We start from the raw sequence: 24,352 nt of genomic DNA, 5'->3' as shown, positions 1-24,352 counted from the left end.
TATTCAATCTATTTCAATGAAATTTCAATCTACTCGTTTAAATGTATTGCCCATATAAAGTTTGGAATTAGAATGAAAATAGTTATGTTTTTACCACTTGGCAAGTTGTCTCCAAATTGCCACGAATAAGTTTCAAATAACCAACCACCCGAAATGTTTATCATGACGTGTCCGTTATGACGAAACAGTCAACGACGTATACACTTCCAAACCGTTGTAAGTCTTGACTTATTCATTGCATACACGCTAAATAGAACAAAGCACATGGTATATCAAACGAAATTGATGAAAAAAAGGTTAAAGCAGAACGGGTCCACTAGCCTATACATGATTGTATACAATGTGTATATAGGCTCTTCGTGAATCCACTCACAGAATATATCCTGGTTTGTAGCTTACATATAAAAACAAACACATACGGCCAATGGATTAGAAATACTGTGTGATTATATACCCTGGTAGTTTGAAGGGAGTGCCAGTATAGACGACTTTATGATAAAAATCCGGTGGTATTATTTAGGACGAAAATATGAGGGTAATGAATTTGATATAAGCCATCTTCTATCACGAGCACAAACACATACTAGAAACTGCGAACATATAGGCATATAGTCTATACTTTGCCAGACTGTGAACATGTCGGTCTGATTACCAATGTAGATCTTGTCCAAGGGATTTCGTAGTGGCTAAGATCGTGTGTAGCATTATGTTCCCCTTCTAAGGGAATCGTAATACCCACCCATCTGACGAAAATCACACATTCACAGTGTAGATGCAAGTGGGGGGGGGGGGGAGGGGAGGGGTGGGGTTGCGAGCGGATCAGTCGTTTGGTTTTTCGTGCCCAGGTTCTTCCTTTGGTGACTTTTCTTAAGACAGTCTTATCATAATACCTTTTTTTCAGAGAACCTTTCCTAATTATTATCAATATATTCAGAAACCGCTCTCATGTTTTGACGTCAAATAAACTAACGCAGTAGAGGACAAATATTCTAAATTGCTATGCCAACTTGCAGTCAATTTCAATCGTGTCAATCTGCACTTCGATTTTGAGAGAAAAACAAAACCAAGGAGAAAACATTTGATTGACTATTGACAGATAATTAAGGTTTTTCGTTAGTTCTATATGAACTTGCCTGTTCTGTACAGTTATATAAGCGCATAGGTATACAATTTCAAATACGCCTTGAAATACGGAGATCGTCTTGTTTTGTGAATCACCATAGTAACGTGTCAATGGAAAGAGGAAAGAATATCACCTTGAACGGAATAATGAAATGCAAAAGGGAGAAAAAACAACAAGAAACAAAGACATTTACATATATGCAGATTAATATTGATTGTCGTGTAAACACTAACCTATACCATACATTCATACTAAACCTATATCGGTTCTTGGAATGTACGATTCCCTGTTGCTGTGAGTGATGAAAGCAACGTAATGGAAAGAGGTGTAAAGATCAGTTCTCCACTGGAGTCATTTTGGTTCCAGACGGAGGTATAACAAATATATATATGTTAATGCAAAACCTTGTAGACATCTCAAAGGCTTGCCTTTATTATAAGACAATACATAGACGGTCTATATATCTTGCAAAATGCTTCCTGAAACGCGCATTTTCAACAACTTTAACTTTGAAATATCTATTTGAGCCTGCAAGAAAATCTTGTTAAACAACTCTTCTTCTTTATATTTAATTTATATATATATATATATATATATATATATATATATATATATATATATATATATATATATATATAAACATCGTCTTTGTTTATTATTTTAGATTTAAATGTTTCATATCCCAATAACTGAAAATCGTCAAAATGGTCACAAAACAGATTCTTGAAATGTAACTGTTTCTATGACGTTCGTTAAATTGATTGAAATTGATCTAGACATATTTAACGTTTATTCCTTAATTAATTAATGTATGGGAGGAAAAATATGAGAAAAAAAATTATATTAGGTGCTATACATCTTCCGAACGTTTACAGGTCACGATTCCATTTTCTTACAAAATGCCAAAAAAAAAAAAAAAATACTAATCCACCGTCACAATTTTTCCTTTTCGAGACTATATACAATTTTTAACTAATCATATTAGGATCCAGCCATTTGGGCTGATTTTCTTTCATTATTATTATTTTTTTATCTGTTACAAAACTTATATTCATTCAAGACTATTTTATACAAAACTACCGTGTACGCAAACTGTATAAGCTGTTCTCGTCAGATATTTATTCTCTTAGCCTATAGGTTAAAACGTACTATATAAAATGTATACATTTGGTTTACTTCGTCAGTGTTTTGTCGTTCTTGACGTTAACTGGATTCATTGTTAGCCCGTGTATTTTACAATCAAAATAAATGTTTCAACTGAAATTGCATATTTCATTTGTGAAAAAAAGTGTCGTAACTTCATTTGCTCACTGTCACGATTCACCGCTCGCTTCATTATAATATAGATAAGCTTATCAGATTCAATTCGGTAAGCCTTTAACATACCATGTTCTTTGCGAAATCGTAATCTCTCGAAAGAAGACGAACAACAGATTTCAAATTATGAAGGTTTAGTCATCGCTTACTGTACAGTAATCATGCTGCATTTCATACACACAAAAAAACACCTCAATGTGTTCGTGAAGTGTGAAAAATCTGTAATCAATTTGTGTTGGTTAATCGCCGTTCATAATTTGTTTTACTGTAGTGCGCGAAGTCCTGGAAGAAAACCTGAATTTTACTACCCGAAATAAGTTGATTCCATTTGTATGGAAATATATTACTTATATATTTTCTAAACTTGACAGAATAGAATGTAACAGTTCTACATCTAAAGCGTGATCGCGCCTAAATATTAGTTGTTCTATTCTCTTATACGGACTATAGGTATAGTGCAACTCAGTGTAGTGTCGAATTAGGTATATGCGAATAATGTGTTTATCAGTATTATCAAAGATAATCGGGTGAGTCATTTGCGTGAAGACTTTGTTATATGTCATGTTCATGGTTAACATATACTAACGGTGCGTACATGGTCAATCTATATATATACTTATTGACGTCAAAGCACAACTGAGACCAGTGCTATATTACTCAAAAAGCCTACATATAAAACCATATATTATTGCGACTGTGAATAAACTGTATGCAACATATATAGAGGTAACAAAATACCATTCATATGCACACATAGCCTTTGCAGGGATTTGCAATTTTTTTTTATATTTACGGTTGGTTAATGCACTTATCTTATGTTTTTTATATGATTCAATCTACCTGCATTTATGATATGTGCATTTCCAGGACCCTGGTTAAATACTGAAGGTTAAGGAAGGCAAACTGCTGGTATACTATCAACCATTACGTCTCGCCCTGTACTCCATTAGCACGGTACTTAGTGAAGTGTGCATGGAGGTAGTTCTGCGATGTTGCTAAGAAGGAAAGCTAAAAGTCGCAACAAGTGCCCTTCGTGAGCTCTACAACCAATTACATTCAGACTATAGTGATGTTCGTTTAATATACTGTCCAATCATTCGGGTTAACGTTAAGTTCTGTCCAACCAATCGGATTATCGTATAGTACTGTCCAATCAATCGGGCTGTGGGAAATTTACAAACAAATTGTAATAGAACCAGCTGCCTGCGAAAGGCAACGAAGATTACTAAAGGCTCTCGCTATGACATGAACGTGAATAGAAAATATGACATTGTGGCATGAGTTTCCAATTAGTTGCACATAGAACAACAAGCACCAACACATATAGTGTATAAACCTACCAAGTGTTCATACGACATGGCAGAAGCTTTACCTACTCTGCAATTATTATTCGGCGATGAAAATACCATTGTCACTAATCCTCAACCTATTGCAGACGGCTACACACCTATACCGCACATTCGTATTAGATATCTAGCCACTTTGAACCGTGGCAATTGAACCAATTTATGATAAGTCATAATAACACTGCAAGAAAGAGCTATCTTATGCTTATGGAAAACACTCTACCAGTCGCATTAATATAATATAATCATATATCAATATATATATATATATATATATATATATATATATATTTGTATATATATATATATTTATATATATATATATATGTATATTTGTATATATATATTTATATATATATATATATATATATATATATATATATATATATATATATATATATATATATATATATATATATATATATATATAATTTATAATTTATGGGCCCACGTTTTGTTTGAGTTCAATCTCTGGGGTTTAATATACTTTTAAGTCAGTTTGTTTGGGCCGAATATTTCTTGGGACCATTTAGGTGCAAAATGTCATTATACTATAACACTAAATAGACTTTGTCAACATGATAACTGATTCCTGGTACCTGCTTTTATGTGTTGCCGCATTAGTGAATAGATAATCCTCTTCATTTTGGTGTGCAAAAATTCATGTATATCAACCTGTTTGGTTTACCACACGATTAATATGATTAGACATTGGAGCCATTAAACGTTTTCTGGTTCCTCTTTAGTCTAAATAAAAATTTACAAATGTACTGCATCCAGACTTACAATAGCTTGAAATGGTTTCGTGAATAAATTTGACAACACTTTACGGTAAAAAGAGAAAGAAAGAAAGAAAATAATCCGGAATGATAATGTTACATTTCATATAAACGTACGCAATATGTCGTTCATATCATCTAACCACAAACATTAATATTTACCTTTCGTGGTTAAATTATTCGAAGGCTACATCTACATTCCAAGTTTAGTGTTGGGTACACGGTTCCATAATGTTAACCATTATACGGTTATTTGGCTTTTCGTGATTCGTTGGCAAAAAGCTTGAATTTTTCAGAGATAATCTTTCTCGTTATATGTTCGTCTTATATGTTCTTCATCATACAAGTCCTGCCCTTTGTGAAACGTGCAGTTCACTCTCTTTTACAGTTACTCTTTTAAATAATATGCCTTCTTACGTGATTTGTGGAACATAGTTGACAAAAAACAAGGGTACTGGAAAATTTATAGTACTTTGTGTCGTCGTCTACGTAGAAATCTATGCTTGTTTCCCTTGTGCTTAATTAATTAACTCAAATTTATTTATTTTCAGATTTTATTGTCAGCATGTCACGTGATCGCATCTTGTCTTCTTCAACGTGTTTTTTCCCCACTTTCAATAAACCTTCACTATGAAAAATTAGGTCAGTTTCCCCTTCAAGATGTAAACACAACGCCTGGTGCAGTATCATTATTCGCGATACCATTGTGTGTCACATTACATGGAAACGTTAAAATGATTTTACAGGAAAACGTGATTTGCTAAAACAAACTAGACAACCTGCGATTATGCATTGTTTGGGTGAATTTAACCAAAAATATCATTTGACGAATATTCACCTAGGACAGAAAGGAAGTCAACAACAACTAATAAATAAATAAACAAGTACATCAATAAATAAAAAAACGTAAAGAGTGGTGTAGCTGAAATAATAAACAAATTGATAAAGGAGAGCCTACATTGGCCCGTCCTCAGAACTTATTTAGTCTTTATTGTTTAGAATAATAACCTATATATATAAAATGCGTTATATGTATATTTTAGGTTAAAGTATAAAGACTGGATTGACAAATGGATAGTAAAAATAATATACCGCAATTCACTATTTGAGTCACATTTAATTCCAGAACCCCCCCCCCCCCGCCCCACCCTTCTTTTATGCATGTGTGCACATCGTTGTATTGCGCCATCTTGAGTAGATAACCTCAGGAAACACGAATTTGACCTTTTTCTATTCATTCATTATAGTCACCTCATTTTCTCACCTGTCACGTTCATTTGAATACACTGCGTAGCTTTGTCTCCATTTTAATGTTAACATTTCACTCTTTTGTTTACGAGAGCATTGAACTATACGTATGAAAATATGGTTATGTTATATGAAACACTATTAAACACGTACTCAACTCTACACTCAACACTCTATAAATAAGCTACAAGTGTGCTTATGCATAGCCAGAAGGTACCAAATGAATTGTCAACGTATTAAAACAGCTTTTGTGCGAGTTTTTATGTTTAAATTTTTAATGGACAGAACGAAACCAAAACTGATTCCTAACCCAGGCCAACAACATTTTTCATAGAAGAATCTAAATGGGTTATCCTTTGATTTTGATTTTAAGTATATACTGGACTAGTTGCAACGGCTCTTAAAAAGTACAACTTATAACCATAGTACGTAACGGGCAAGCGCATTTACGCCACGTTGCTATGGTTAGTTGACCTATTTGAATTAATCTTGTGCAGAACGAACAGTATATAGATGTGTCTGTTTGAATTTACTGAACCTCACATATCTGTTTTAAGCGTAGCAAAAATATTAACCAATTATCTCGAATTATAATTATTAATAATGATCTTTAAAGTCGGAGAGTCTAAAAGAAAGAAAATAATTTTCATAGCAGGTGTCTCTAATATTAGCCTGGAAGACAGATTTTTTGGTTTATTTTTTAGGCGCAACCAAAAATCACCACCACCAACAACAACAAAAAATCCATAAATTACATTGAAAGATCATTGAAATTGGTATTATTCCCTTATTACGAGTCTATCATTCAAAATAAAGGGCGTTAAAAGGAAGAAAGACAAGAGACCGATTTTTTTTTTTGGTTTGAAACACATCGACACCTCCGAGAGATATCAACTTCTTGCTTTCTCTTAACTACGGTCACATGACATGTCACCTGATTGATTGGCTCTTTTTATCCCACCATTTCCAGGTCTGCGCAATCGGGACAATACAATACGTTTGAGGAAGGTGACGCCCCTTGACTACAGTGACGTCATCGCCACAGTAAACATGTTCTTCTCAATTTGGTGTATTCTTTCTAATTCTATTCATGTCTTAACTATTCTCTGTCATTTTAGTATAGATTCCCAGCATACCTATAGTATATATATCATTTTCATCACTAACAACCAATTTTCCCCTCTTTAAACTTTATTTTTCAAACTTGTATATGGATTATCTTTAAGTCTCATGCGATATGGTTAAATGCTATGCCATGTAAAATCTTTGCCACGTCTTCAGTCACCTAGGACTCACATAATATTCTGCGAAATGAATAATTAATCAATATATTTGCAAGAACTTCTGCCAGAAATTTGACTTGAACTGTCAATGTTATATCTAACGCACATGCTGACTGACATCTGATTTTTAACATTTGAAAAACATAGTGACGTAATTACATATTACATACTGTATATAGGACCAATGCCGTTTATTAATGTAGATATAGAACTATATTACTACTAAACGGCAACAATTGCAAAGTAACAAATTTATGCTTAATGTAAGCCACATGCATGATTATCCCTTTGTTTTAGAGTAGAATCTACAAAAAAAAAAGTCGTAAAAAAACAAAACAAAAAATAAAGAAAAGATTCACGTGTGCTTTCTTTTTACTTCGAAATATTCCACTGTTTCAAAACGAGATGTCCCGCTCTAAACATTCTTGAAATCTTTGTAAGTCAAATGAAATTATCAGAACAACGCCTTAACTGAAACTATACCTCGAACCGACCATGCGCCTGTGTTGTTGACCTTACAACATTGTCCGATATTACACATTTTGTAACTACACGAATTTCGACCAAACTTTGTGAAATATAAAGTTAAGAGCAGTTTTTAGTATTTCTGAGGTTCGTTTTATACTTTGTTTTACTGTTTTTTCTTTGCCATTTTCCTTTCTCTTATGATTTTGCCGATATGTATACCAATTCTTGCCATAACTTATAATTTAGGTCATCGCAAATCGTCGAAATCAATATGTTCTTTTTTTACTTGAATCAATTGAGAATTTCAATCTCATTGATTATATTTAGATTTTGGGAAATATTGTCCAATCAGTAACGAGGAATAACTGTTGAATTAGCTATTTTTCCTGTACTTATTATTAATACAGAATCAATTCATGATTCGTTCATTGACCAGTCATTTGGGTTTTATCCATTTCATATTTTCTACACCTTCTTAAACCATCGTCGGTTATTCCGTTCGAGAGATCCACAAGGAAACATCCAACCGAAAATTAAAAGTTACATTTGGAAAATGTCAATTTTATTTACTCACAGTGTTCAAGAAAATCGGACTTATATCGTCTTAAAAAACAACAACAAGAAACAAACAGCCGAGATAATAAAATAAAATAAAGACCAACAAGCAAATATACAAATAAAGAAAACAACAGTTTTGAAACTTATTTTTATGCATAGTTTAGTAACATTAGTTCCATGAATGTATTACTTTGAGTTTCAATAAAAGAAACCAAACCTTGTAAAGATGTTTCTATATTTAACACCCTTCTTAAATTTGCCTTTCCTATTAATATTGAACAATTTGTAATTCATTTTCTTTCTTATCTTTTTCATACACCAACAAGACTTTACAAGGGTAAAGAAGAGACATGTTTGTTGCAGTTGCTATAAAACTATAAAAATATTCCGCTAAACCTTTTCGCATAACTGCAACGAAACCCAGATGCAAAATAAGATAGGTCTATGCTATAAAACTATAAAAATATTCCGCTAAACCTTTTCGCATAACTGCAACGAAAGCAAGATGCAAAATAAGATAGGTCTACTATCCTTGTTTTCCTACCGATTGTGCATAACAGATATAGTAGAAATGGCCAAAGTATATATCAAAGAAATTGGCAACATTTATATACATGGTCTTAATATAATGAACAGACTGAGTCTTAATGTGTCAATTATACTTTCCACACATGTGCTTTAGATTTGGTTTCATTTTCAATATGCAGAGTGAGCCTTCAGCGCTTTGTCAGACTGGGTCTTAATTTAGGGTCAGACTGGTTCTCAGGTTAAGGTTAGCAAATTTTGCATCAACTTGGATAGAAGACCATGTCGTAGGTTTAATGTCAGACTGGTTTTTTTTCCTAAGCGTAAACAGCAGATTTGGTTTTTAAATTAGCTCACAGAGTGAGTATTTAATTGACTATAAAGACCAGTTCTCTATTTATGTGTCAGACTGGTTCTTCAAGTTGGATTCAAAGTTTAGTCTAAATTTTAGGCGTGAGTCTCAATCTTAACTTTTGTCAATTTTAAATATAAAAGACCATTGAGCTGTATAGTTAAGTGTCAGATATATGCAGGTAGTAAATTAATCGAATTCATATTGCCTGGTCACCTTCAACTCTTTTTTTAGGTCTTCCTATAAAGTTCTGACATGTTTATGGGTTTTCTAAATTTAGTTTTTAAAACTTATCGATATCCAAGCAGTTCAACTTAGATTTATATGCCAAGAAATAAATTTGGTTTGGTGACTGTTTATATGATGGACACTCAATTGTTTCACTATATAGTTAATATTAAACAAAGACAATGGTCATAGACAATGGAAATAGACAATGGACATAGACAATGGGCTTAGACAATGGTCAACACCACCCGTTACGCTGCTATACAATTCGAACAGGGTATGTTTTATAGTGTCACGTATGGCAACATGTTTACGAGATTTATCCTCGGAGAGTTATGTTTTCATAAATGATAACAGGCATTATTGAATTTCGTTGTAAAATTTCTCTTCGCACTTTGCATAATTGAAAGCTGTTATTGTATTTGTAGATCTTGTCTGTCAGTCTGGTAAGGGGAAAAATCAACTATAATTGTCGGTAGAAGTATAGTTGTTCGTACGCACTTCTTACATATAGTAACACAAACGCTGAAAGCAAGACATAGAAAAATGAAAGTCGTGAGAAAAATTGTCAATGCTTTCTCCTCTTTGTAGCCTGAAACTAGTCTTGCTGGTCGTTAGAATAAATTTTCGCATGCATTTCTTACATATACAGTCCCACCCGAAACTCGCCTGGGGACATCCTGGGCCGGGACTAATGGTCTTATTCTTCCCCGGATGAACGCCACGTATGGCACTCCGAACCTCCCCCCCCCCCCCCCCACACAACCATTTGCACGTGTCAGTGTCAGTAACCGTTAAGCTACAGGGTTTTACGTGTCCCATACATTGAATGTAATATTTTCTTGTTTTATGACTAATTTGAAGGGTAAATGGACGGGAGGGAGCGAGAGGGAGAGATGGGGAGGGGGAGGGGGAGGGGTGAGGGAGAGGAATCTTATGAAATAGATCTCTTTATGCAAAGCTCATAATGACGTCACATCGTCACATCAAGATCGTTATGTGTGAAACTATGGCATCAGCTTGATCAGTAATACCAACTACTGTCAGTGCAGGTTACAATGCAACACCGCCTAAGGGTTCTTCCTATCGGGGTATTACAGAGGGACGCCGCCATGTTGAACGGTTAAGCAAGCTTTCTGCGCCGGAAAACATACTAGGACAGATATTCATTAGATGTCGATACGGGAACTTCTTCTTAGTTCCCACGGACATGAAATTGAGTTCGTGGTGGAATTCAATTTATTTTTTATTAATTTTGTTTTTGAGTTCCTTTTATTACAAAGTGATTTTGCATTCTTTGATACTCTTCTATACTTCTTCTGTAAGGCCTCTTGTTTTTATTGTATATTTTTATAAATTTAATAATCTTCCTTAGGTTAATGTCAAGTTATAGCGGTCGCTTCTTGACATTCTCAGCCATAAATTTGGGATGCTGTCTGTTATCTGAAGTTTCCAGAGACAGCGCTTTCAACTAATGTTACTACATTTCTATGTTAGTATACTGACAACCTCATCACTCATTGTTTGCGCGCCTGTGATTAAAATATGACCTGAGTATGTATATGATGTTTACAGTAATTTCGTATTCATAAGAGCCCCAGGTGTTCTCTGAAGTATATTAGGATATTGGCGGTCTAACGTGTATATCACGATATTGGCGGTCTGACGTATATTAGGATATTGGCGGTCTGACGTATATCAGGATATTGGCGGTCTGACGTAGCCTATATCACGATATTGGCGGTCTTACGTTATATCACGATATTGGCGGTCGAACGTATATCACGATGTTGGCGGTCTGACGTTTATCATGATATTGGCGGTCGAACGTTTGTCACGTTATTGGCGGTCTGACGTAGCCTATATCAGGATATTGGCGGTCTTACGTTATATCACGATATTGGCGGTTTGACTTATATCACGATATTAGCGGTTTGACGTATATCACGATATTGGCGGTCTCTCTGATTTGGCTTTGTAGTTTGGATCTATTCTTTTTAGTTTCATCGAAGAAGAATGAAAACAGCATAAACGAGGAATTAAAATAAAATAAAATAATAATACAGGGTTCTGGCACATCTGAAGCTAAATTTGACCCCCCCCCCAAAAAAAAAAAAAAAAAAAAGGAAATTTGTGGCTGGAAAGGGATCCAGATTATTGGCCTCAGAATTCAAATATCCTGCGCTTTAGTCCGACATTCATTTACTGCAGGAGGGGAGGGGGGGGGCATGGGGTGTGTTATTAGGAGGTAGGTGTCATTCAGAAGTTACAGTGTCTAACATACCATACCACGAGGGATACCTCACAGTATTGTCATTCGAGACAACCAAAGAAGCGACAGGGAAGCGATTTCAAGAGAAATTTCGGTCACAATTTTCTGTGGTTCCCTATACTTTTGGACCAAATCTGAAAACGAGTGTTATGGAAACCAGGGATGATACACACACGTCACTGTGCGTATGTTTTACACTACACGGAATGTTTGGGTTTTGTATATCAGAGCTACGAAAAGAAATTTAGTTGAACTACATGTTATGACATTATGTTATATATAAAGGTAATATTGGGAAACTAGTCACGAATTCTTGGTAACACCCCAAACAATCATGCAGAGATGATCGTTATAAACTTTGAAGTGTATTCCATGAAATATGTTGGAACCTAAATGATGTGTTATGAATAAGTTATATTAAACATGAACATTTATTAAAAAAACTTTTTTATTACATAACGCCAACCTAAAGATGAAATTGTTTTTAGATTACACAAAATTCCTCACAAATTTGATTGAAAAGCCAATGATTTTAAAAGTGACTTGGCTAAAAAAGTAGAAGAAATATGTGGTATTGTGATGATCCCGTATGGTAATTATTTTAATTTTAGTAGACAACGCACTAATAATACACAAACATGTACACGCTTAACTAGATACTGCTATATTTGGTTGTAAAATGTACATACTTTATTGCATAACAAATAACATAATAGACGACAGCTGCAGATTATTGGCAACGTAACAAGATACTTTTTTTTTGTTCGATGGCATGTAACACCATCGACATGAAAAAACAATCCAGTCATGCATACAGACAAGCCAAACTTAGCAATACCGGAAATGAGTCAATGGGGAAGAAAGGAGGCGCTATTCATCTACGTACTCGCAACAATGCAGAAATCCTATACAAGGTAGCATACGCCCATAAAAAGCCCCATTGATTTTACACACTTCTCTAAGTCTAGATAGAAGTTTTCACTATAGCTAAACGCTACCCATCACCGGATAGCTGACAAGTTGGCCTTTCATTGCACTATCAATAGATTTTTGCTATCCGAGCCGGAAGTTTTCGTCACTTGTAAACAAACCTCTTCACTCAGTGGTAAACAAATTTCCTACGCTGATCCTGGGAGGCCTAAAGGGGTCTAAAATTGTCCCAATTGACGCAATTTTCTCACCACACATATACTTCCATTCATGCTCTTCAACATGCAAGCCACCAAAAACTAGATTATGATTGATAACAGGTCACAAAAGATGTTCTCCTGCTGCTTTTCGGCACTTTTCCTGAAGGAGAACAATCGAGCGGATTGATATAGACTCTAATAGGAGTATGCCACCTACAAACTCATGAATCTAACCAAGCGTGTTTTGGCGATGATAATGATGTTATCTCTTTTGCAGAGTAAAGGTTGCAAGTGATTACACACACACACACAGATATAAACATATACATGTTTATATACAGGTGACAACGCCTACAGTGGAATTACAACCTTCCTTACCGGTTTCGAACCTTCGGACATACAATCAGCGTCCATAGCCTATATTGATTTGCCTTTGTCGGTTACCTCCATTGCATTAACATAAAGTCTGTTCAAAGTATCTCTTTCGAGATCCGGCTTTAGGAATCGCAAATGATTTCGAGTTGGTTAGCATCATGGTTGATCGCTAGAGTAAGGCAAAATATGTCACCCAAAACAGAACTAGTATTGTTTGATACAGGTGACAAACGCCTACAGTGGAATTACGACATTCCTTACCGGTTTCGAACCTCTGGACATACAATCAGCGTCCATAGCCTAGTGGTTAGGGTGTCCGCATATAAAGCGGGAGGCCCGGGTTGCCCTGGTTCGAGTCCTGGTGGAGGCTGGAAGTTTTTATTGTCCTGGATTTTTCTTCTCATTACGTTTACGTTTTCAATTATACATATATACAGGGGCGTATCCAGGATTTTCTAACCCGGGGGGCGCGAATTACTATTTTTTGCCTGAGAACCATGTATTTCCCAATACTTTTTTTTCCATCCATAACCTTTTTGAAGATTGTCACCAGTCACAAATCATGTTCGACCTCATCGCATATCCTGTGGATCATTGCTTTTGTAGGTAATTCTACGTCGCGGCCCACTATACCCGATTCCCACTTTTCAAGGTTTTAAGCCCATTATTTGTTCAGAATTTGAAAATTCACATTTCTCGTGAATAAAATCACTTGAAAACATATCCATAATGTTGCACAAAATTTCATCTATGGACAAACAATATAGAAGAAACCTCGTTCAACCCCTAACAGACCGGTCAAAATTGCACGAGTAGAGGGAAGTTGTGATGAAGAATGGTGGCCAGGAAATTTTCGAAAATTCAGACACAGTTAATTTATTGGTGTAAAAATAATAAAACCTCTTATAACGGCTATTATAAAACTTGGTTGAAGGAACAGAAAAAAATAGCAGATATTTCCTTCAACCGAACACTACACACATAGGCGTAGGAGGCGGGGGGGGGGGGGTGGGCTGCAGCCCCTAATTCGCCATTACTAATTTAAAAGAGAGTTTTGACATAATTGGACCTCCATGCTTTTTCTCCATCTACATAAGACATTTCGTTGTTTACATTGGCATCCCGCGGTACACTGCGCAACTTTCACGGACCGTACGGTACAAGATGGCATGCGATGTAATAACCGATGCATCTTATATGATATTAACATGCGAAAATTTTTGGTTATTTTTTTCGGGCAAGTCGGGCAGTTTTGAGGCTGTTCATCCTGGAACACCATTTTCATGCTCACTGATATGATGTGATATCTGCTGTTTGCTTTACAAATTCGAACAGGCACGTAGCGAGAAATTTGCCAAGGGAGGGGCGAAGCCTGTAGGCAAATTATCTAAGCGAAGCGCCACCATGAGTTGGCGCAAAGCGTACAAGAAAATTTTGGCCGAAAATGTCTCCCAGATCGATGGAAATGGCACTACCCAGGACCATTTGTTGGCGCGAAGCGTACAAGCAAATTTGACCAAAAATGCCTCCCAGATCGCTGGAAATGACACTTCCCAGGCTTTGTAAGTTGCATCTAAGCATTTTCTATTTTGAAATTACTAGCGATATCATTCAAAAAATATGTTGAGGGGGGGGGGGGGCGTCATGTTCTACGACGATACGTTCGAGTTCGAGACCAGCCACAGTTGATTTCATTGCACAATTCTGCAATTGTCTAAGGCGTATATACACACACACGCGTTATGATAGACCATATATAGTATAGATCATTAGTGAGAGAGGAAAATGGAAACGTCAAAAATCTGAGCTGTCGGTGTAAGGGGTAGGTGAGGCACACGCCCCTTCCGAAATCCTTGATCCGTCACTGGCTATCCTGTGTATATAATAGGGATCAGCGCTGCTATATGATGGCACTGTTCCTCTTTCTCTTCCCGGTGTCTTGGCGTTTTTCTTCTACTCCCTCCTTATCTCCTTTTTCTCTCTTTCTTCTTTTTCTTTTCCCTTCTTCCTCTCCTCCTCCTCTTTTCCCCCTCTTTTTTTCCCTTTTTCTTCTCTTTTTTTTTCTCTCCTCTTTTTCTTACCCGGGGGGCGCGCGCCCCCAACGCCCCCCCTGGATACGCGCCTGATATATATATATATATATATATATATATATATATATATATGAGCTATAGAAGAGGTGATACCCAAGCAAAGTAAATACCCGTTACACTCAGGAATTCTTAAAACGCCTTAGAATCACCTCCAATCCTCCTTTAAGACTATTAGTGGTTTATTTCAACCTCTTCAACGTCCAAGCAACAAATAGAATGACGATGACTATACACATGCCCAAAAAAGTCTCTTCAGAATATATAAAACCACTTAGGACTATTTTCCTTCATGCGAATGTATAAACTACTCTCTTTCTGGTATGGTATCGTACTTATATCTGATTTAGGATGCAGGAAAGCCGTCGACTAACTCTATCTTTGTGATCCAAGCGTGATATCTTTGCCATATACACGTAAATAAGCATATACATATAAGCATATACATATACAGGTAAATAAGCATATACATGTTTATCCTATACTCCTCAATTGTGTTGTAGAGCATTTGAAGCGGAAACCCTGATCAAATATTTGTAAACGTCGCTACCTTTCTGCATATTTCTATGACCTAGCCGTGACACTGACCTGACGTGTGAGAGATTGCCGCAAAAACCAACGGACCACAGTTAAACCAAGAGACTTCTCGTTGACTCCAGTCGCCTAAACTTTATGACAGAATTACTTTTCTTCATCGTCTGACTATAACTGCATATCAAGCATTAATTACAGAGATCACAAGCATAATGACCGTGTGGAGCATCTCCGTAGGATATCATATTCTTTGTTTATTAATTATACATATTAACGAAAAACCATATATGCATGAATTAGTAATAGGTTATAAGACGGATGTGGCAAACTACAGGAATATCAACCGCTATTAAGGGTACATGATTTATTGGATGTGGCTGAGAACAAGGGCGCATCAACTTTTGGGCGGCTTTCGCAATCAGAATAAAATTATGGGTGATCAGCCCCCCACCCCACCCACCCCCTCCACTAGCAGACATAATATAGGATAACAAAAAAAAAATCCTTTCACTGAACATAAATAAATAACGTGAAACTTCGATACAACCTATACAGTGGAAATTCTTTAACACTGTTTTAAAAGCTGCAAACTATATAGCACCATTTTGCATTCTAAGCAACCTCCACGCCAACAAATTGGTAGCGCCACCCCTTCCCTAGACGAAATAACAGCTTAACCACTAATATAAATATGCACCCCTTCCCCTGGTAGAAAATGTTGCACTGAAAGAAATGTTCCCTTTCTTTCCGCCCCTTTGTTGGGTTATATATATGATCAAGCAGATCACATAGCTGAAAAATAAAAGATGAATCAAATAAAGAGCTAATGTGTTATTCTGGTTTCACTTGAATGTAACCACTGGAAACACACAATCCTTAGTATAAAATATTAAAAGAAAAGTTGAAATATAAATATGTTTCCAGATAATCTGTTTATCGTCGAAACTTTACAGGGCTCAGGCATATTTATAATAAAGATTAAGCCAATGGCATAAAATAGCAACCCGAAGGGTTATAAACAGAAACATCAAGTCACCATGAATTCGGTACAGTGAATTGTTTTTGTAAGTCAATAGGATTACTCAAATAATACAAAAACAATATAGGCTTCCTAGAAAAATAGAATAGAGAAACTTTCTACATTACAATTTTGGGAGCTTTGAACTAACAAAATGATGAAAAGGGAAAAAATTGATATCATATACCCGTTAGGTCAAGGTTTTTTGAAAGGGACTTTAGAGGTTGCCATGACAACTTAATGTATAGGCCTGTGTAGCTGATAAATAATAACAATAACAATAACAATGTGAAGACCAATGAAACACTATGAATTTGTCACGTGACTCAATATATCTTCGTTAAAAAGATCAAGAAGAGGGGAATATAGCCGATCACACCGACATGCACGTAGTTACAACGGTGTAAGAGGTAAATAAATTCAACCAGTTTCCATATTATCTCTGTTCGACATGGATGTTCGCTTGTTCTTTATCTTCGTAATTGGCTATGTCAGTTTGGCAGCGACCAAAAATACCAACGACAATGAAATCAGCGAAAATTTGGAAAAAGACTCTCAGTTGAAGGACTTGTTGGATAAACTTCAGCAATTTGAAGAATGGAAAGACACGATTTCGGTAAGTATATACCAAGGCTGTTATTACCGTATTTGGGATGGGGCCACCGGGGCTCCGGTCCCTGGGCCCCACATTTACGGACCCCCAGTTTAATTGTTTCCATTTTCTTGTTTTTTCTTAGCTATAATTGTCTCATCCCCGGAGGGTGGGTTTGCCAGGTCTGGGGCAGCCTCCCGTTATTGAATTAAGTAATTAAGTAATTAAAGCTTCCACACTTCATATTTTGCTTGTCAGCCTACCCTTACCAATATTAAAAAAAAAGGAACATTAATAGTTTGTATTTTGTGTAAAAAAAATTATTCTGTTACCTATATACAGGAGCCGTGCTTAGCACGGCTCGACCAGGCTTGTCCCACTCTGACCATCCTCAAGTATTACAATTTACTTGGTGTATTACAATGTGAGTGAGGGAGCTATACGAAAGTTTACCAAGTTTGAATGCATACTATACAGAAACCAGGGAGTTGTTATGGAATAACAACTCCCTGCAGTAACCACCTTCGACCTCCTTTCTCTTTTCGGAGATTTCAAACAAAGGAGAAGCATTACGCGGTGATTTAGCCAATCAGTTAAATCAAATATCATGACGGGGAAGTCATATATAGTCAAATGAGATAACTATCAATACGACTATCCTGTTAGGACAATCATTATTTTTTTTGACTGTACTTTCATGTGGCGCGTAAATCCTTCGTAATGGCAGTATGAGTAGTATGAATATCATGTGTCTATCATATAACTGTTAGGAGATGTTCATACTGTCAATACGAGTGATCTGAAGCACGGGAGGACAATATAGAGTGGTATTCAAACATTGCGAAAATGTCCCAACTGGCTGAATGCTGTCGTTTTATTCATAAATTAAGTTTGACGTAACAAGTATATATTGATATTTTTTTTTTATTCTGTTATTCTTTTGATGTTGGTAACATAACCCATCTAGCAATACTTGAAAACTGTTATTGTTCTTTTTGATAGAAAGAAGTCGATAACTTGAAAAAAATATTTTTGAATTATGACAAATCATCACCTAAATCGGGCTCAAGAAAACGACGAGAAACAACGAACGCAAACAAAGATACAGCACACCTCCCGTCTGAAGGTAAGTAATCTATACGGAGGCCTGGGAGTTCGAATTTTTGCCAGAATGAGCGAGTTGGCTATAGTGACTCAGTTTGCTCTATAGGCCAAATGAGTGGGTTTTGCTAGATTGAAATGTGTTTGACAGATAAATGCGAACTTATTCTGTCAAAGGTACTTCACCGACACCGTAGAAATCTACGTATTTAACGGGTAGCAATGGCGAAGGTATATAGAGTTAAAGGAGCATTGCAGACATCTAGCATTTTTCAAAACTGGAAATCTTGGAACCTGGATTAGCAGAACATTTTCTGGGAAAGATCTTTTGCTGTTTTCTTCGGCTATAACTTACCGAGAAATATAGAAGGTTTGAAAATATGTTATTTTATAATAATTCCACGGAAATCGCACCAGCATCGATTACTTTAGTCCAAACTTCAGATGTGTGTAATTGAAAAACACACAAAAAACAAACACACACACAACATACTAAAGTTGTGAGCCTTGGAATTATGTATTTATCATGCAGATAGGGTTTCAAATGATTGTCTGTATAATTTCTTTTGCATTCCTTGGGGACCAATAAACTACATATTTTGTACAGTTTAAAAATGAATATAGTCTCATATTGGAGACTAGAGTGCGCAACAAGTTCAAAATCACAATTTGTGCCACACCGACCATCAAACTAAATCATTACTTCATCATTTTACAAAACGTCATAATTATGCAAATTATGATACAATACTGGTCCTTGTTTTGCGACGTATTTTGCCATGTTCTCAAGATATAAGTACGGCTATTCCGAACTGCCTGTAACGTGTGAGTGTTTATGGAAAGCCATTTTAACATTTAATAAAGAATTTTAGATATCTGAAATTGTTTCTTATTTTAGATATCTGAAATTCTATTTCAGATATCTGAAATTTAATTCGAGATATCTGAAATTGAATTCAAGATATCTGTAATTCTAATTCGAGATATCTGAAATTGAATTCGAGATATCTGCAATTGAATTCTAGAAATCTGAAATGCATATGCAAAAATTCCAGATTAAATGTTAAAATGGCTTTCCATACGTACGTATGTAAAGCAATTTTAATATTTAATCGGGAATTTTCAGATATCTGAAATTGAATTCGAGATATATGAAATTTTATATCAGATATCTAAACTTGAATTCGAGATATCTGAAATTGAATTCGAGAAATCTGAAATTCTATTTCAGATTTCTGATATAGACTTGCAGATATCTTGAATTCAATTTCAGATGTCTCGAATTCAATTTCAGATATCTCGAATTCAATTTCAGATATCTCGAAATCAATTTCAGATATCTGAATTTCTCTGGTATTTCGAGATATCTGAAATTGATATTAAGATATCTGCAATTATTTGTAGATATCTGAAAATCCTTATTAAATGTTAAAACGGCTTTCCATACGTGCGTGCATGTGGTTGCAAATAATCATTGCGGCTCCTTATTGAAGATTTCTCCGTCATCTCTTGAAAAAAATTTCTCATGGTGTTGATACAATAGCAAAGCGCGCACTCACTTCGCACCATCCTTTGCATACATCATACAAGTATAACCATTTCAATATATGGTTTCATCCTTAAATCCATCTGCAGGTTGTACACCGGGAACACTAGGATGCCCTTTACTAGTTACGCCATTCTCGGCAACGTCGTCTTGCATTCTTTGTCCCGGTGGACCTCGGGGATATCCTGGCCCAGCTGGTCCTCCAGGAAGAGACGGAAGGGACGCCATAGGTAACAAAAAACAACAACAATAATAATAAAAATAATAATAATAAAAATAATAATAATAAAAACAAAATCGTAGAGATGACACGAATCATCAGTGGATAGAATTCGATATGTAAATGTTATGAATTCACATTTTTTTTATCTCGATTCAAGCTTGCGTTATCTAAAATATATATCACATGGCAAAGTTGATATAAAACAGTGAATGAAATCGAAATCAAATTTTCTTATGATAGAGATTGTTACTCCAATAAAATAAAAAGGTATTACGGTAGGTTTGAGAGAATCTGGTTCCATAAGTATTTTCAGGGATGTTGTGATCCCTTGAGTATCATTCTCTCGTTTAGCAATAAGAAACTCATTGAGAAGAAGCAAGGAGCAGCTGGTATATACTAAAACATATGAAAGATAAGAATGTTACACCGTTGGAACGCGGTTTTTTTCTTAATTATTTCAGTCTATATTTACGGTTTACTTCTTGAATGCAGTTATGGATAAATTGACGCAACTTTCCTCTTGTAGCACTGATCTCTTCCAGTGATAATACGAACACAGGATCAACAGTGCATACCAACGCCCACTATGACGCAAACCCACCTAGCAACGTGAGTGGCGCCATTTACGTAAGATGGGGTCATCACGAATGCCCACCTTCTTCAAAACTAATATACTCAGGTAAATATTACACACACTTTTCATGCGATTTTAGATTGTCTGCTTATAGATTTTTCCTTAAAACTCAGAGTTGCATGCCTGATCATGTCTACGAGCATGCACAACTCCCTCATTTATGGAAAACCGCCCAAACCCAATATCAATGAAACACACCCAGCCTCGTGTATACTGTACCACGCCCGACCTTCGTCCAATGGAGAAAGTCCACCTCTCAGTTAAAGAAACGCATTCAACCAATCCATTTTGATTTCCCGAAAGGAAAAACTAGTGAGTCACTTTTACCGACCTTAAAAACATTTTGAGTGGGACCGCGGATTGCAAAGTCGGCAATGACTAAAACGCGGATCACAAATTCGGTGATTTCTATTACTGTTAGATTCGTGAAACACGGCAACATACAGCCACGCTGTATTCAAAGCCGAAAGCCGACGTTGTTTGGCCAGGCGACGGCAAACCGTCATTTCTCACAAAGGTGACTATTAATAAAATCATAGGGTCTGAACTGTTTGTCAATGTTAGAAAAACATTCAACAGGTACTATCAAAGAAACATTGTAAATGTTGATAATATAATGTAGTTATATGTCTTTAAATGTTAGAAAATGTTGTGTTTGATACAGACAACCTATTTGACAGAGCGCTTCCAGCTCTGGTTAAAGAACCAAGTGCTATCACGATGTGACCACGTGTAATCACGTGTAAACACGATGTAACCACGTGTAACTACGTGTAATCACGATGTAACCATGTGTAGCCACGTGTAATCACGATATTCAAAAACCCGTGACACAAGGATTTTTTATGGCAATTATAGAGAGGGAGGTAAACATTCTTCTACACTGGTAGTTGAAAGCTTCGTTATTTTGTTCCTAATAACTCTACATGTGATTGAATGTATGTAAACAGGTACGCAGTGGGGCGTAAACTGCACTCGTTCTATATCCAAGTCGCGGGGTCAGGGCCGTGATGTGGCCCAGTTGTCGCCTCAGACGAATCTAACATTTATCCGGCACCTCCACCTAGAGGCGCAGAGGTTGCAAGGCAATAAACCGGTAGGCCAATCCGCCCTGTGTGTACACCCGTCCTTGCTCCCGGAAGAGAATCATAGGCTGTGATTTTGACCTAAAGATGGCCAGAATTTCCAGCAACTTTATGAAGCAATGAACGTCAGTCCCCTCTTAATAAATTATGGCAACCCACCCACCCCGCAAACCCCCTCTTTTCAAACCCTCGTCCAAGAATTTCTTTTATTACTGTTTCTCTGATTTCGAATCACACTTGTGAGAGATGAATTCATATACTAGACATGAAAAGGATATATGAATCGCAATACTTTAAGGCGACGTTTTTTTTATAGTTTTCATAGCGATCATTGCATGTGTAACGATCTCCAATAGTTTCGTGTCTCTGATAAACTGATTTACAAATGAAATATATATTTATGTTGTTGTAGGTACTGGTGCAGCTCCTACCCATCAAGTGGGAGGTGGTGGAGTTGATCAATTGTGTCTTCCAGGGAATCCCGTGTATGATTCTCCAATAGCCGGTGTAGGAGGAGCCAGGGCTTTTCTGTACGGTCTTGAATACCAGATCGATTCTTTTGGAGAGTTCAATATTAAAGCATGGCACGATGTTCCATGTGCTGTCTGCCTCGCAACTACCAGATTCGCCAAATTAATGGTACCAGGAACGAACGTTTGTCCTAACGAAGATTGGACTCTCGAGTACGGAGGTTACTTAATGGCGGAAAGGACCCACGAAGCGCATAAACGATCGTTACATATTTGCGTCGACAGAGAATTGCAGGTGCTTGACCGAACAAGTGGTGGCGCTAGTAATAATAAGAAAGCATTACTGGATTTGGTGGAGAGCAGATGTTCATCAAGTGGGGGCGGTATTCCATGTGGACCATACGTTGACGCTTACGAAATGACATGTGCTGTGTGTACATTGTAGTGTACCATAGTCTCAACCCAAAAAAAAATCTCATTTGGTGGATAGCAATGACCTATATGCAATCGCTACAACGGTAGAAATGCGCTCGTCTTCCACGACACCACTCTATATTTGTCTGTTTATGAAAAATAATACAAAGTAGAACTGCATTTGCCTGGGAATACGCCGTATTGTAGTGCGCGTTGAGTGCTTGCAGTATTAGTATAACTTGTCGGTGTTCATGGTGTTACTTTTTGGGCGGACAACACACCAGGAAGTATATAGTCATGTAGGTACCTACAAAGTGAGGGCGCTTGTGAGCGCCGTGACAGGCTTAGAATCAGTTGCCTGCGCAGCTAGCCTCTGAAACTGCAAATGTACAGAGACTATATGAAACTTTAAGTTTCAACGTCTAGTCATGTAGGTATCGTTCACTTGGGCAAGTAATGCCAATATGGTCGAGCGTACGAACACTATAATCAAAAAATAAGAAAAAAGAAGAAGATAAGAAACAAGAACCTCTTATATTTTTCCTGTATTACGTTCTGCGCAATGTCAGGATAACTATAAGAGCTGTATATTCTGAGCACAATATTTAATGACCCTTGTATTCTATAGGAAGATTTAATAAACGGTACCACTGTGCAACGGACACTTGAATATCTTCTCCATTACCATCTTTGTTGTCGAAACTCTCTTTTCTACAACCCCATCTTTAAAGATTGTCCCATCAGACAGGGAAGTGACGTTACAATATATATATATATATATATATATATATATATATATATATATATATATATATATATATATATATATATATACATAACAGAACTAGTATTGTTCGATACAGGTGACAAACGCCTACAGTGGAATTACGACATTCCTTACCGGTTTAGAACCTCTGGACATACAATCAGCGTCCATAGCCTAGTCGTTAGGGTGTCCGCATATAAAGCGGGAGGCCCGGGTTCGAATCCCGGTGGAGGCTGGAAGTATTTTCACTGTTCTTGATTTTCCAACTCACTACAGTTTCAATTATGTACTTTATTCATTTGCCTTTGTCGTTTATTTCCAATTCATTTAACAGAGTCTGTTCAAAGTATCTCTTTCGAGATCCGGCTTTAGGAATCACAAATTATTCGAGTTGGTTAGCATCATGTTTGATCTATAGAGTAAGGCAAAATGTGTCACCAAACTGAGCTAGCATTGTGCGATACAAGTGACAAACGCCTACAGGGGAATTTTGACCTTCCTTACCGGTTTCGAACCCCGGTGAAGTTTTTTCACTGTTCTATATTTCTCTGTTATATATATATATATATATATATATATATATATATATATATATATATATATATATATACTTTTTGATTGGCAGGTTGTCATATAGAGCTCAGAGTGTGGTGCTTGCCCTTAAAGTTTACACAGTATAAATCTATATGAAAATGAACATTTATTTAATGTCTCAACAATTTGTAAATTAAGTACTTTATGCCTAAGTAGATCTCAGTTTTTCGCCACCGGCGACTTCTGCACCTTTCCAGGTTATTAGTCTGGAACATTAGCCTGTTTGTTACGTAATCATTTCGCCCAGCCTAGCAAAGGAAACGAGCATGGACAAGTCACTT

At 36.3% G+C, this 24,352-nt stretch overlaps 2 protein-coding genes and 1 long non-coding RNA gene across 5 annotated transcripts in view; 2 read left to right on the top strand and 1 right to left on the bottom strand.

Annotated features, from left to right (window-relative positions):
* Window positions 1-9,327, top strand: part of LOC139965423 (aquaporin-1-like) — a 51,102-nt gene extending 41,775 nt beyond the window's left edge. For both annotated transcript variants that reach the window (XM_071967754.1, XM_071967753.1), the window contains exon 6: window positions 6,784-9,327. In XM_071967754.1, coding sequence (XP_071823855.1) covers window positions 6,784-6,835 — 52 coding nt within the window. In that variant the 3' untranslated portion in view covers window positions 6,836-9,327. The remainder of the gene's footprint in view (window positions 1-6,783) is intronic.
* Window positions 7,008-14,602, bottom strand: LOC139965424 (uncharacterized). Its single transcript, XR_011792244.1, has 2 exons — window positions 8,600-14,602; window positions 7,008-8,518 (listed from the first exon to the last, which is right to left on the bottom strand). It is a non-coding gene; the product is annotated as an uncharacterized lncRNA (long non-coding RNA).
* A 2,409-nt stretch (window positions 14,603-17,011) lies between these two features.
* Window positions 17,012-23,381, top strand: LOC139965417 (uncharacterized). 2 transcript variants are annotated; one of them, XM_071967749.1, is made up of 5 exons: window positions 17,012-17,262; window positions 18,241-18,364; window positions 19,975-20,115; window positions 20,635-20,787; window positions 22,240-23,381. In XM_071967749.1, the coding sequence occupies exons 1-5, from the start codon at window positions 17,098-17,100 to the stop codon at window positions 22,740-22,742; spliced, it is 1,086 nt and encodes a 361-aa protein (XP_071823850.1). In that variant the 5' UTR covers window positions 17,012-17,097; the 3' UTR covers window positions 22,743-23,381. The 2 variants fall into 2 exon arrangements, with proteins under 2 accessions (XP_071823850.1, XP_071823851.1); XM_071967750.1 differs by lacking the exon at window positions 19,975-20,115.
* Window positions 23,382-24,352: the final 971 nt, after the last annotated feature.

The sequence above is a fragment of the Apostichopus japonicus genome, chromosome 3, assembly GCF_037975245.1.
Source record: "Apostichopus japonicus isolate 1M-3 chromosome 3, ASM3797524v1, whole genome shotgun sequence".
NCBI classification, from domain to species: domain Eukaryota; kingdom Metazoa; phylum Echinodermata; class Holothuroidea; order Aspidochirotida; family Stichopodidae; genus Apostichopus; species Apostichopus japonicus.
This window is presented reverse-complemented; position numbering and strand designations above follow the sequence as displayed.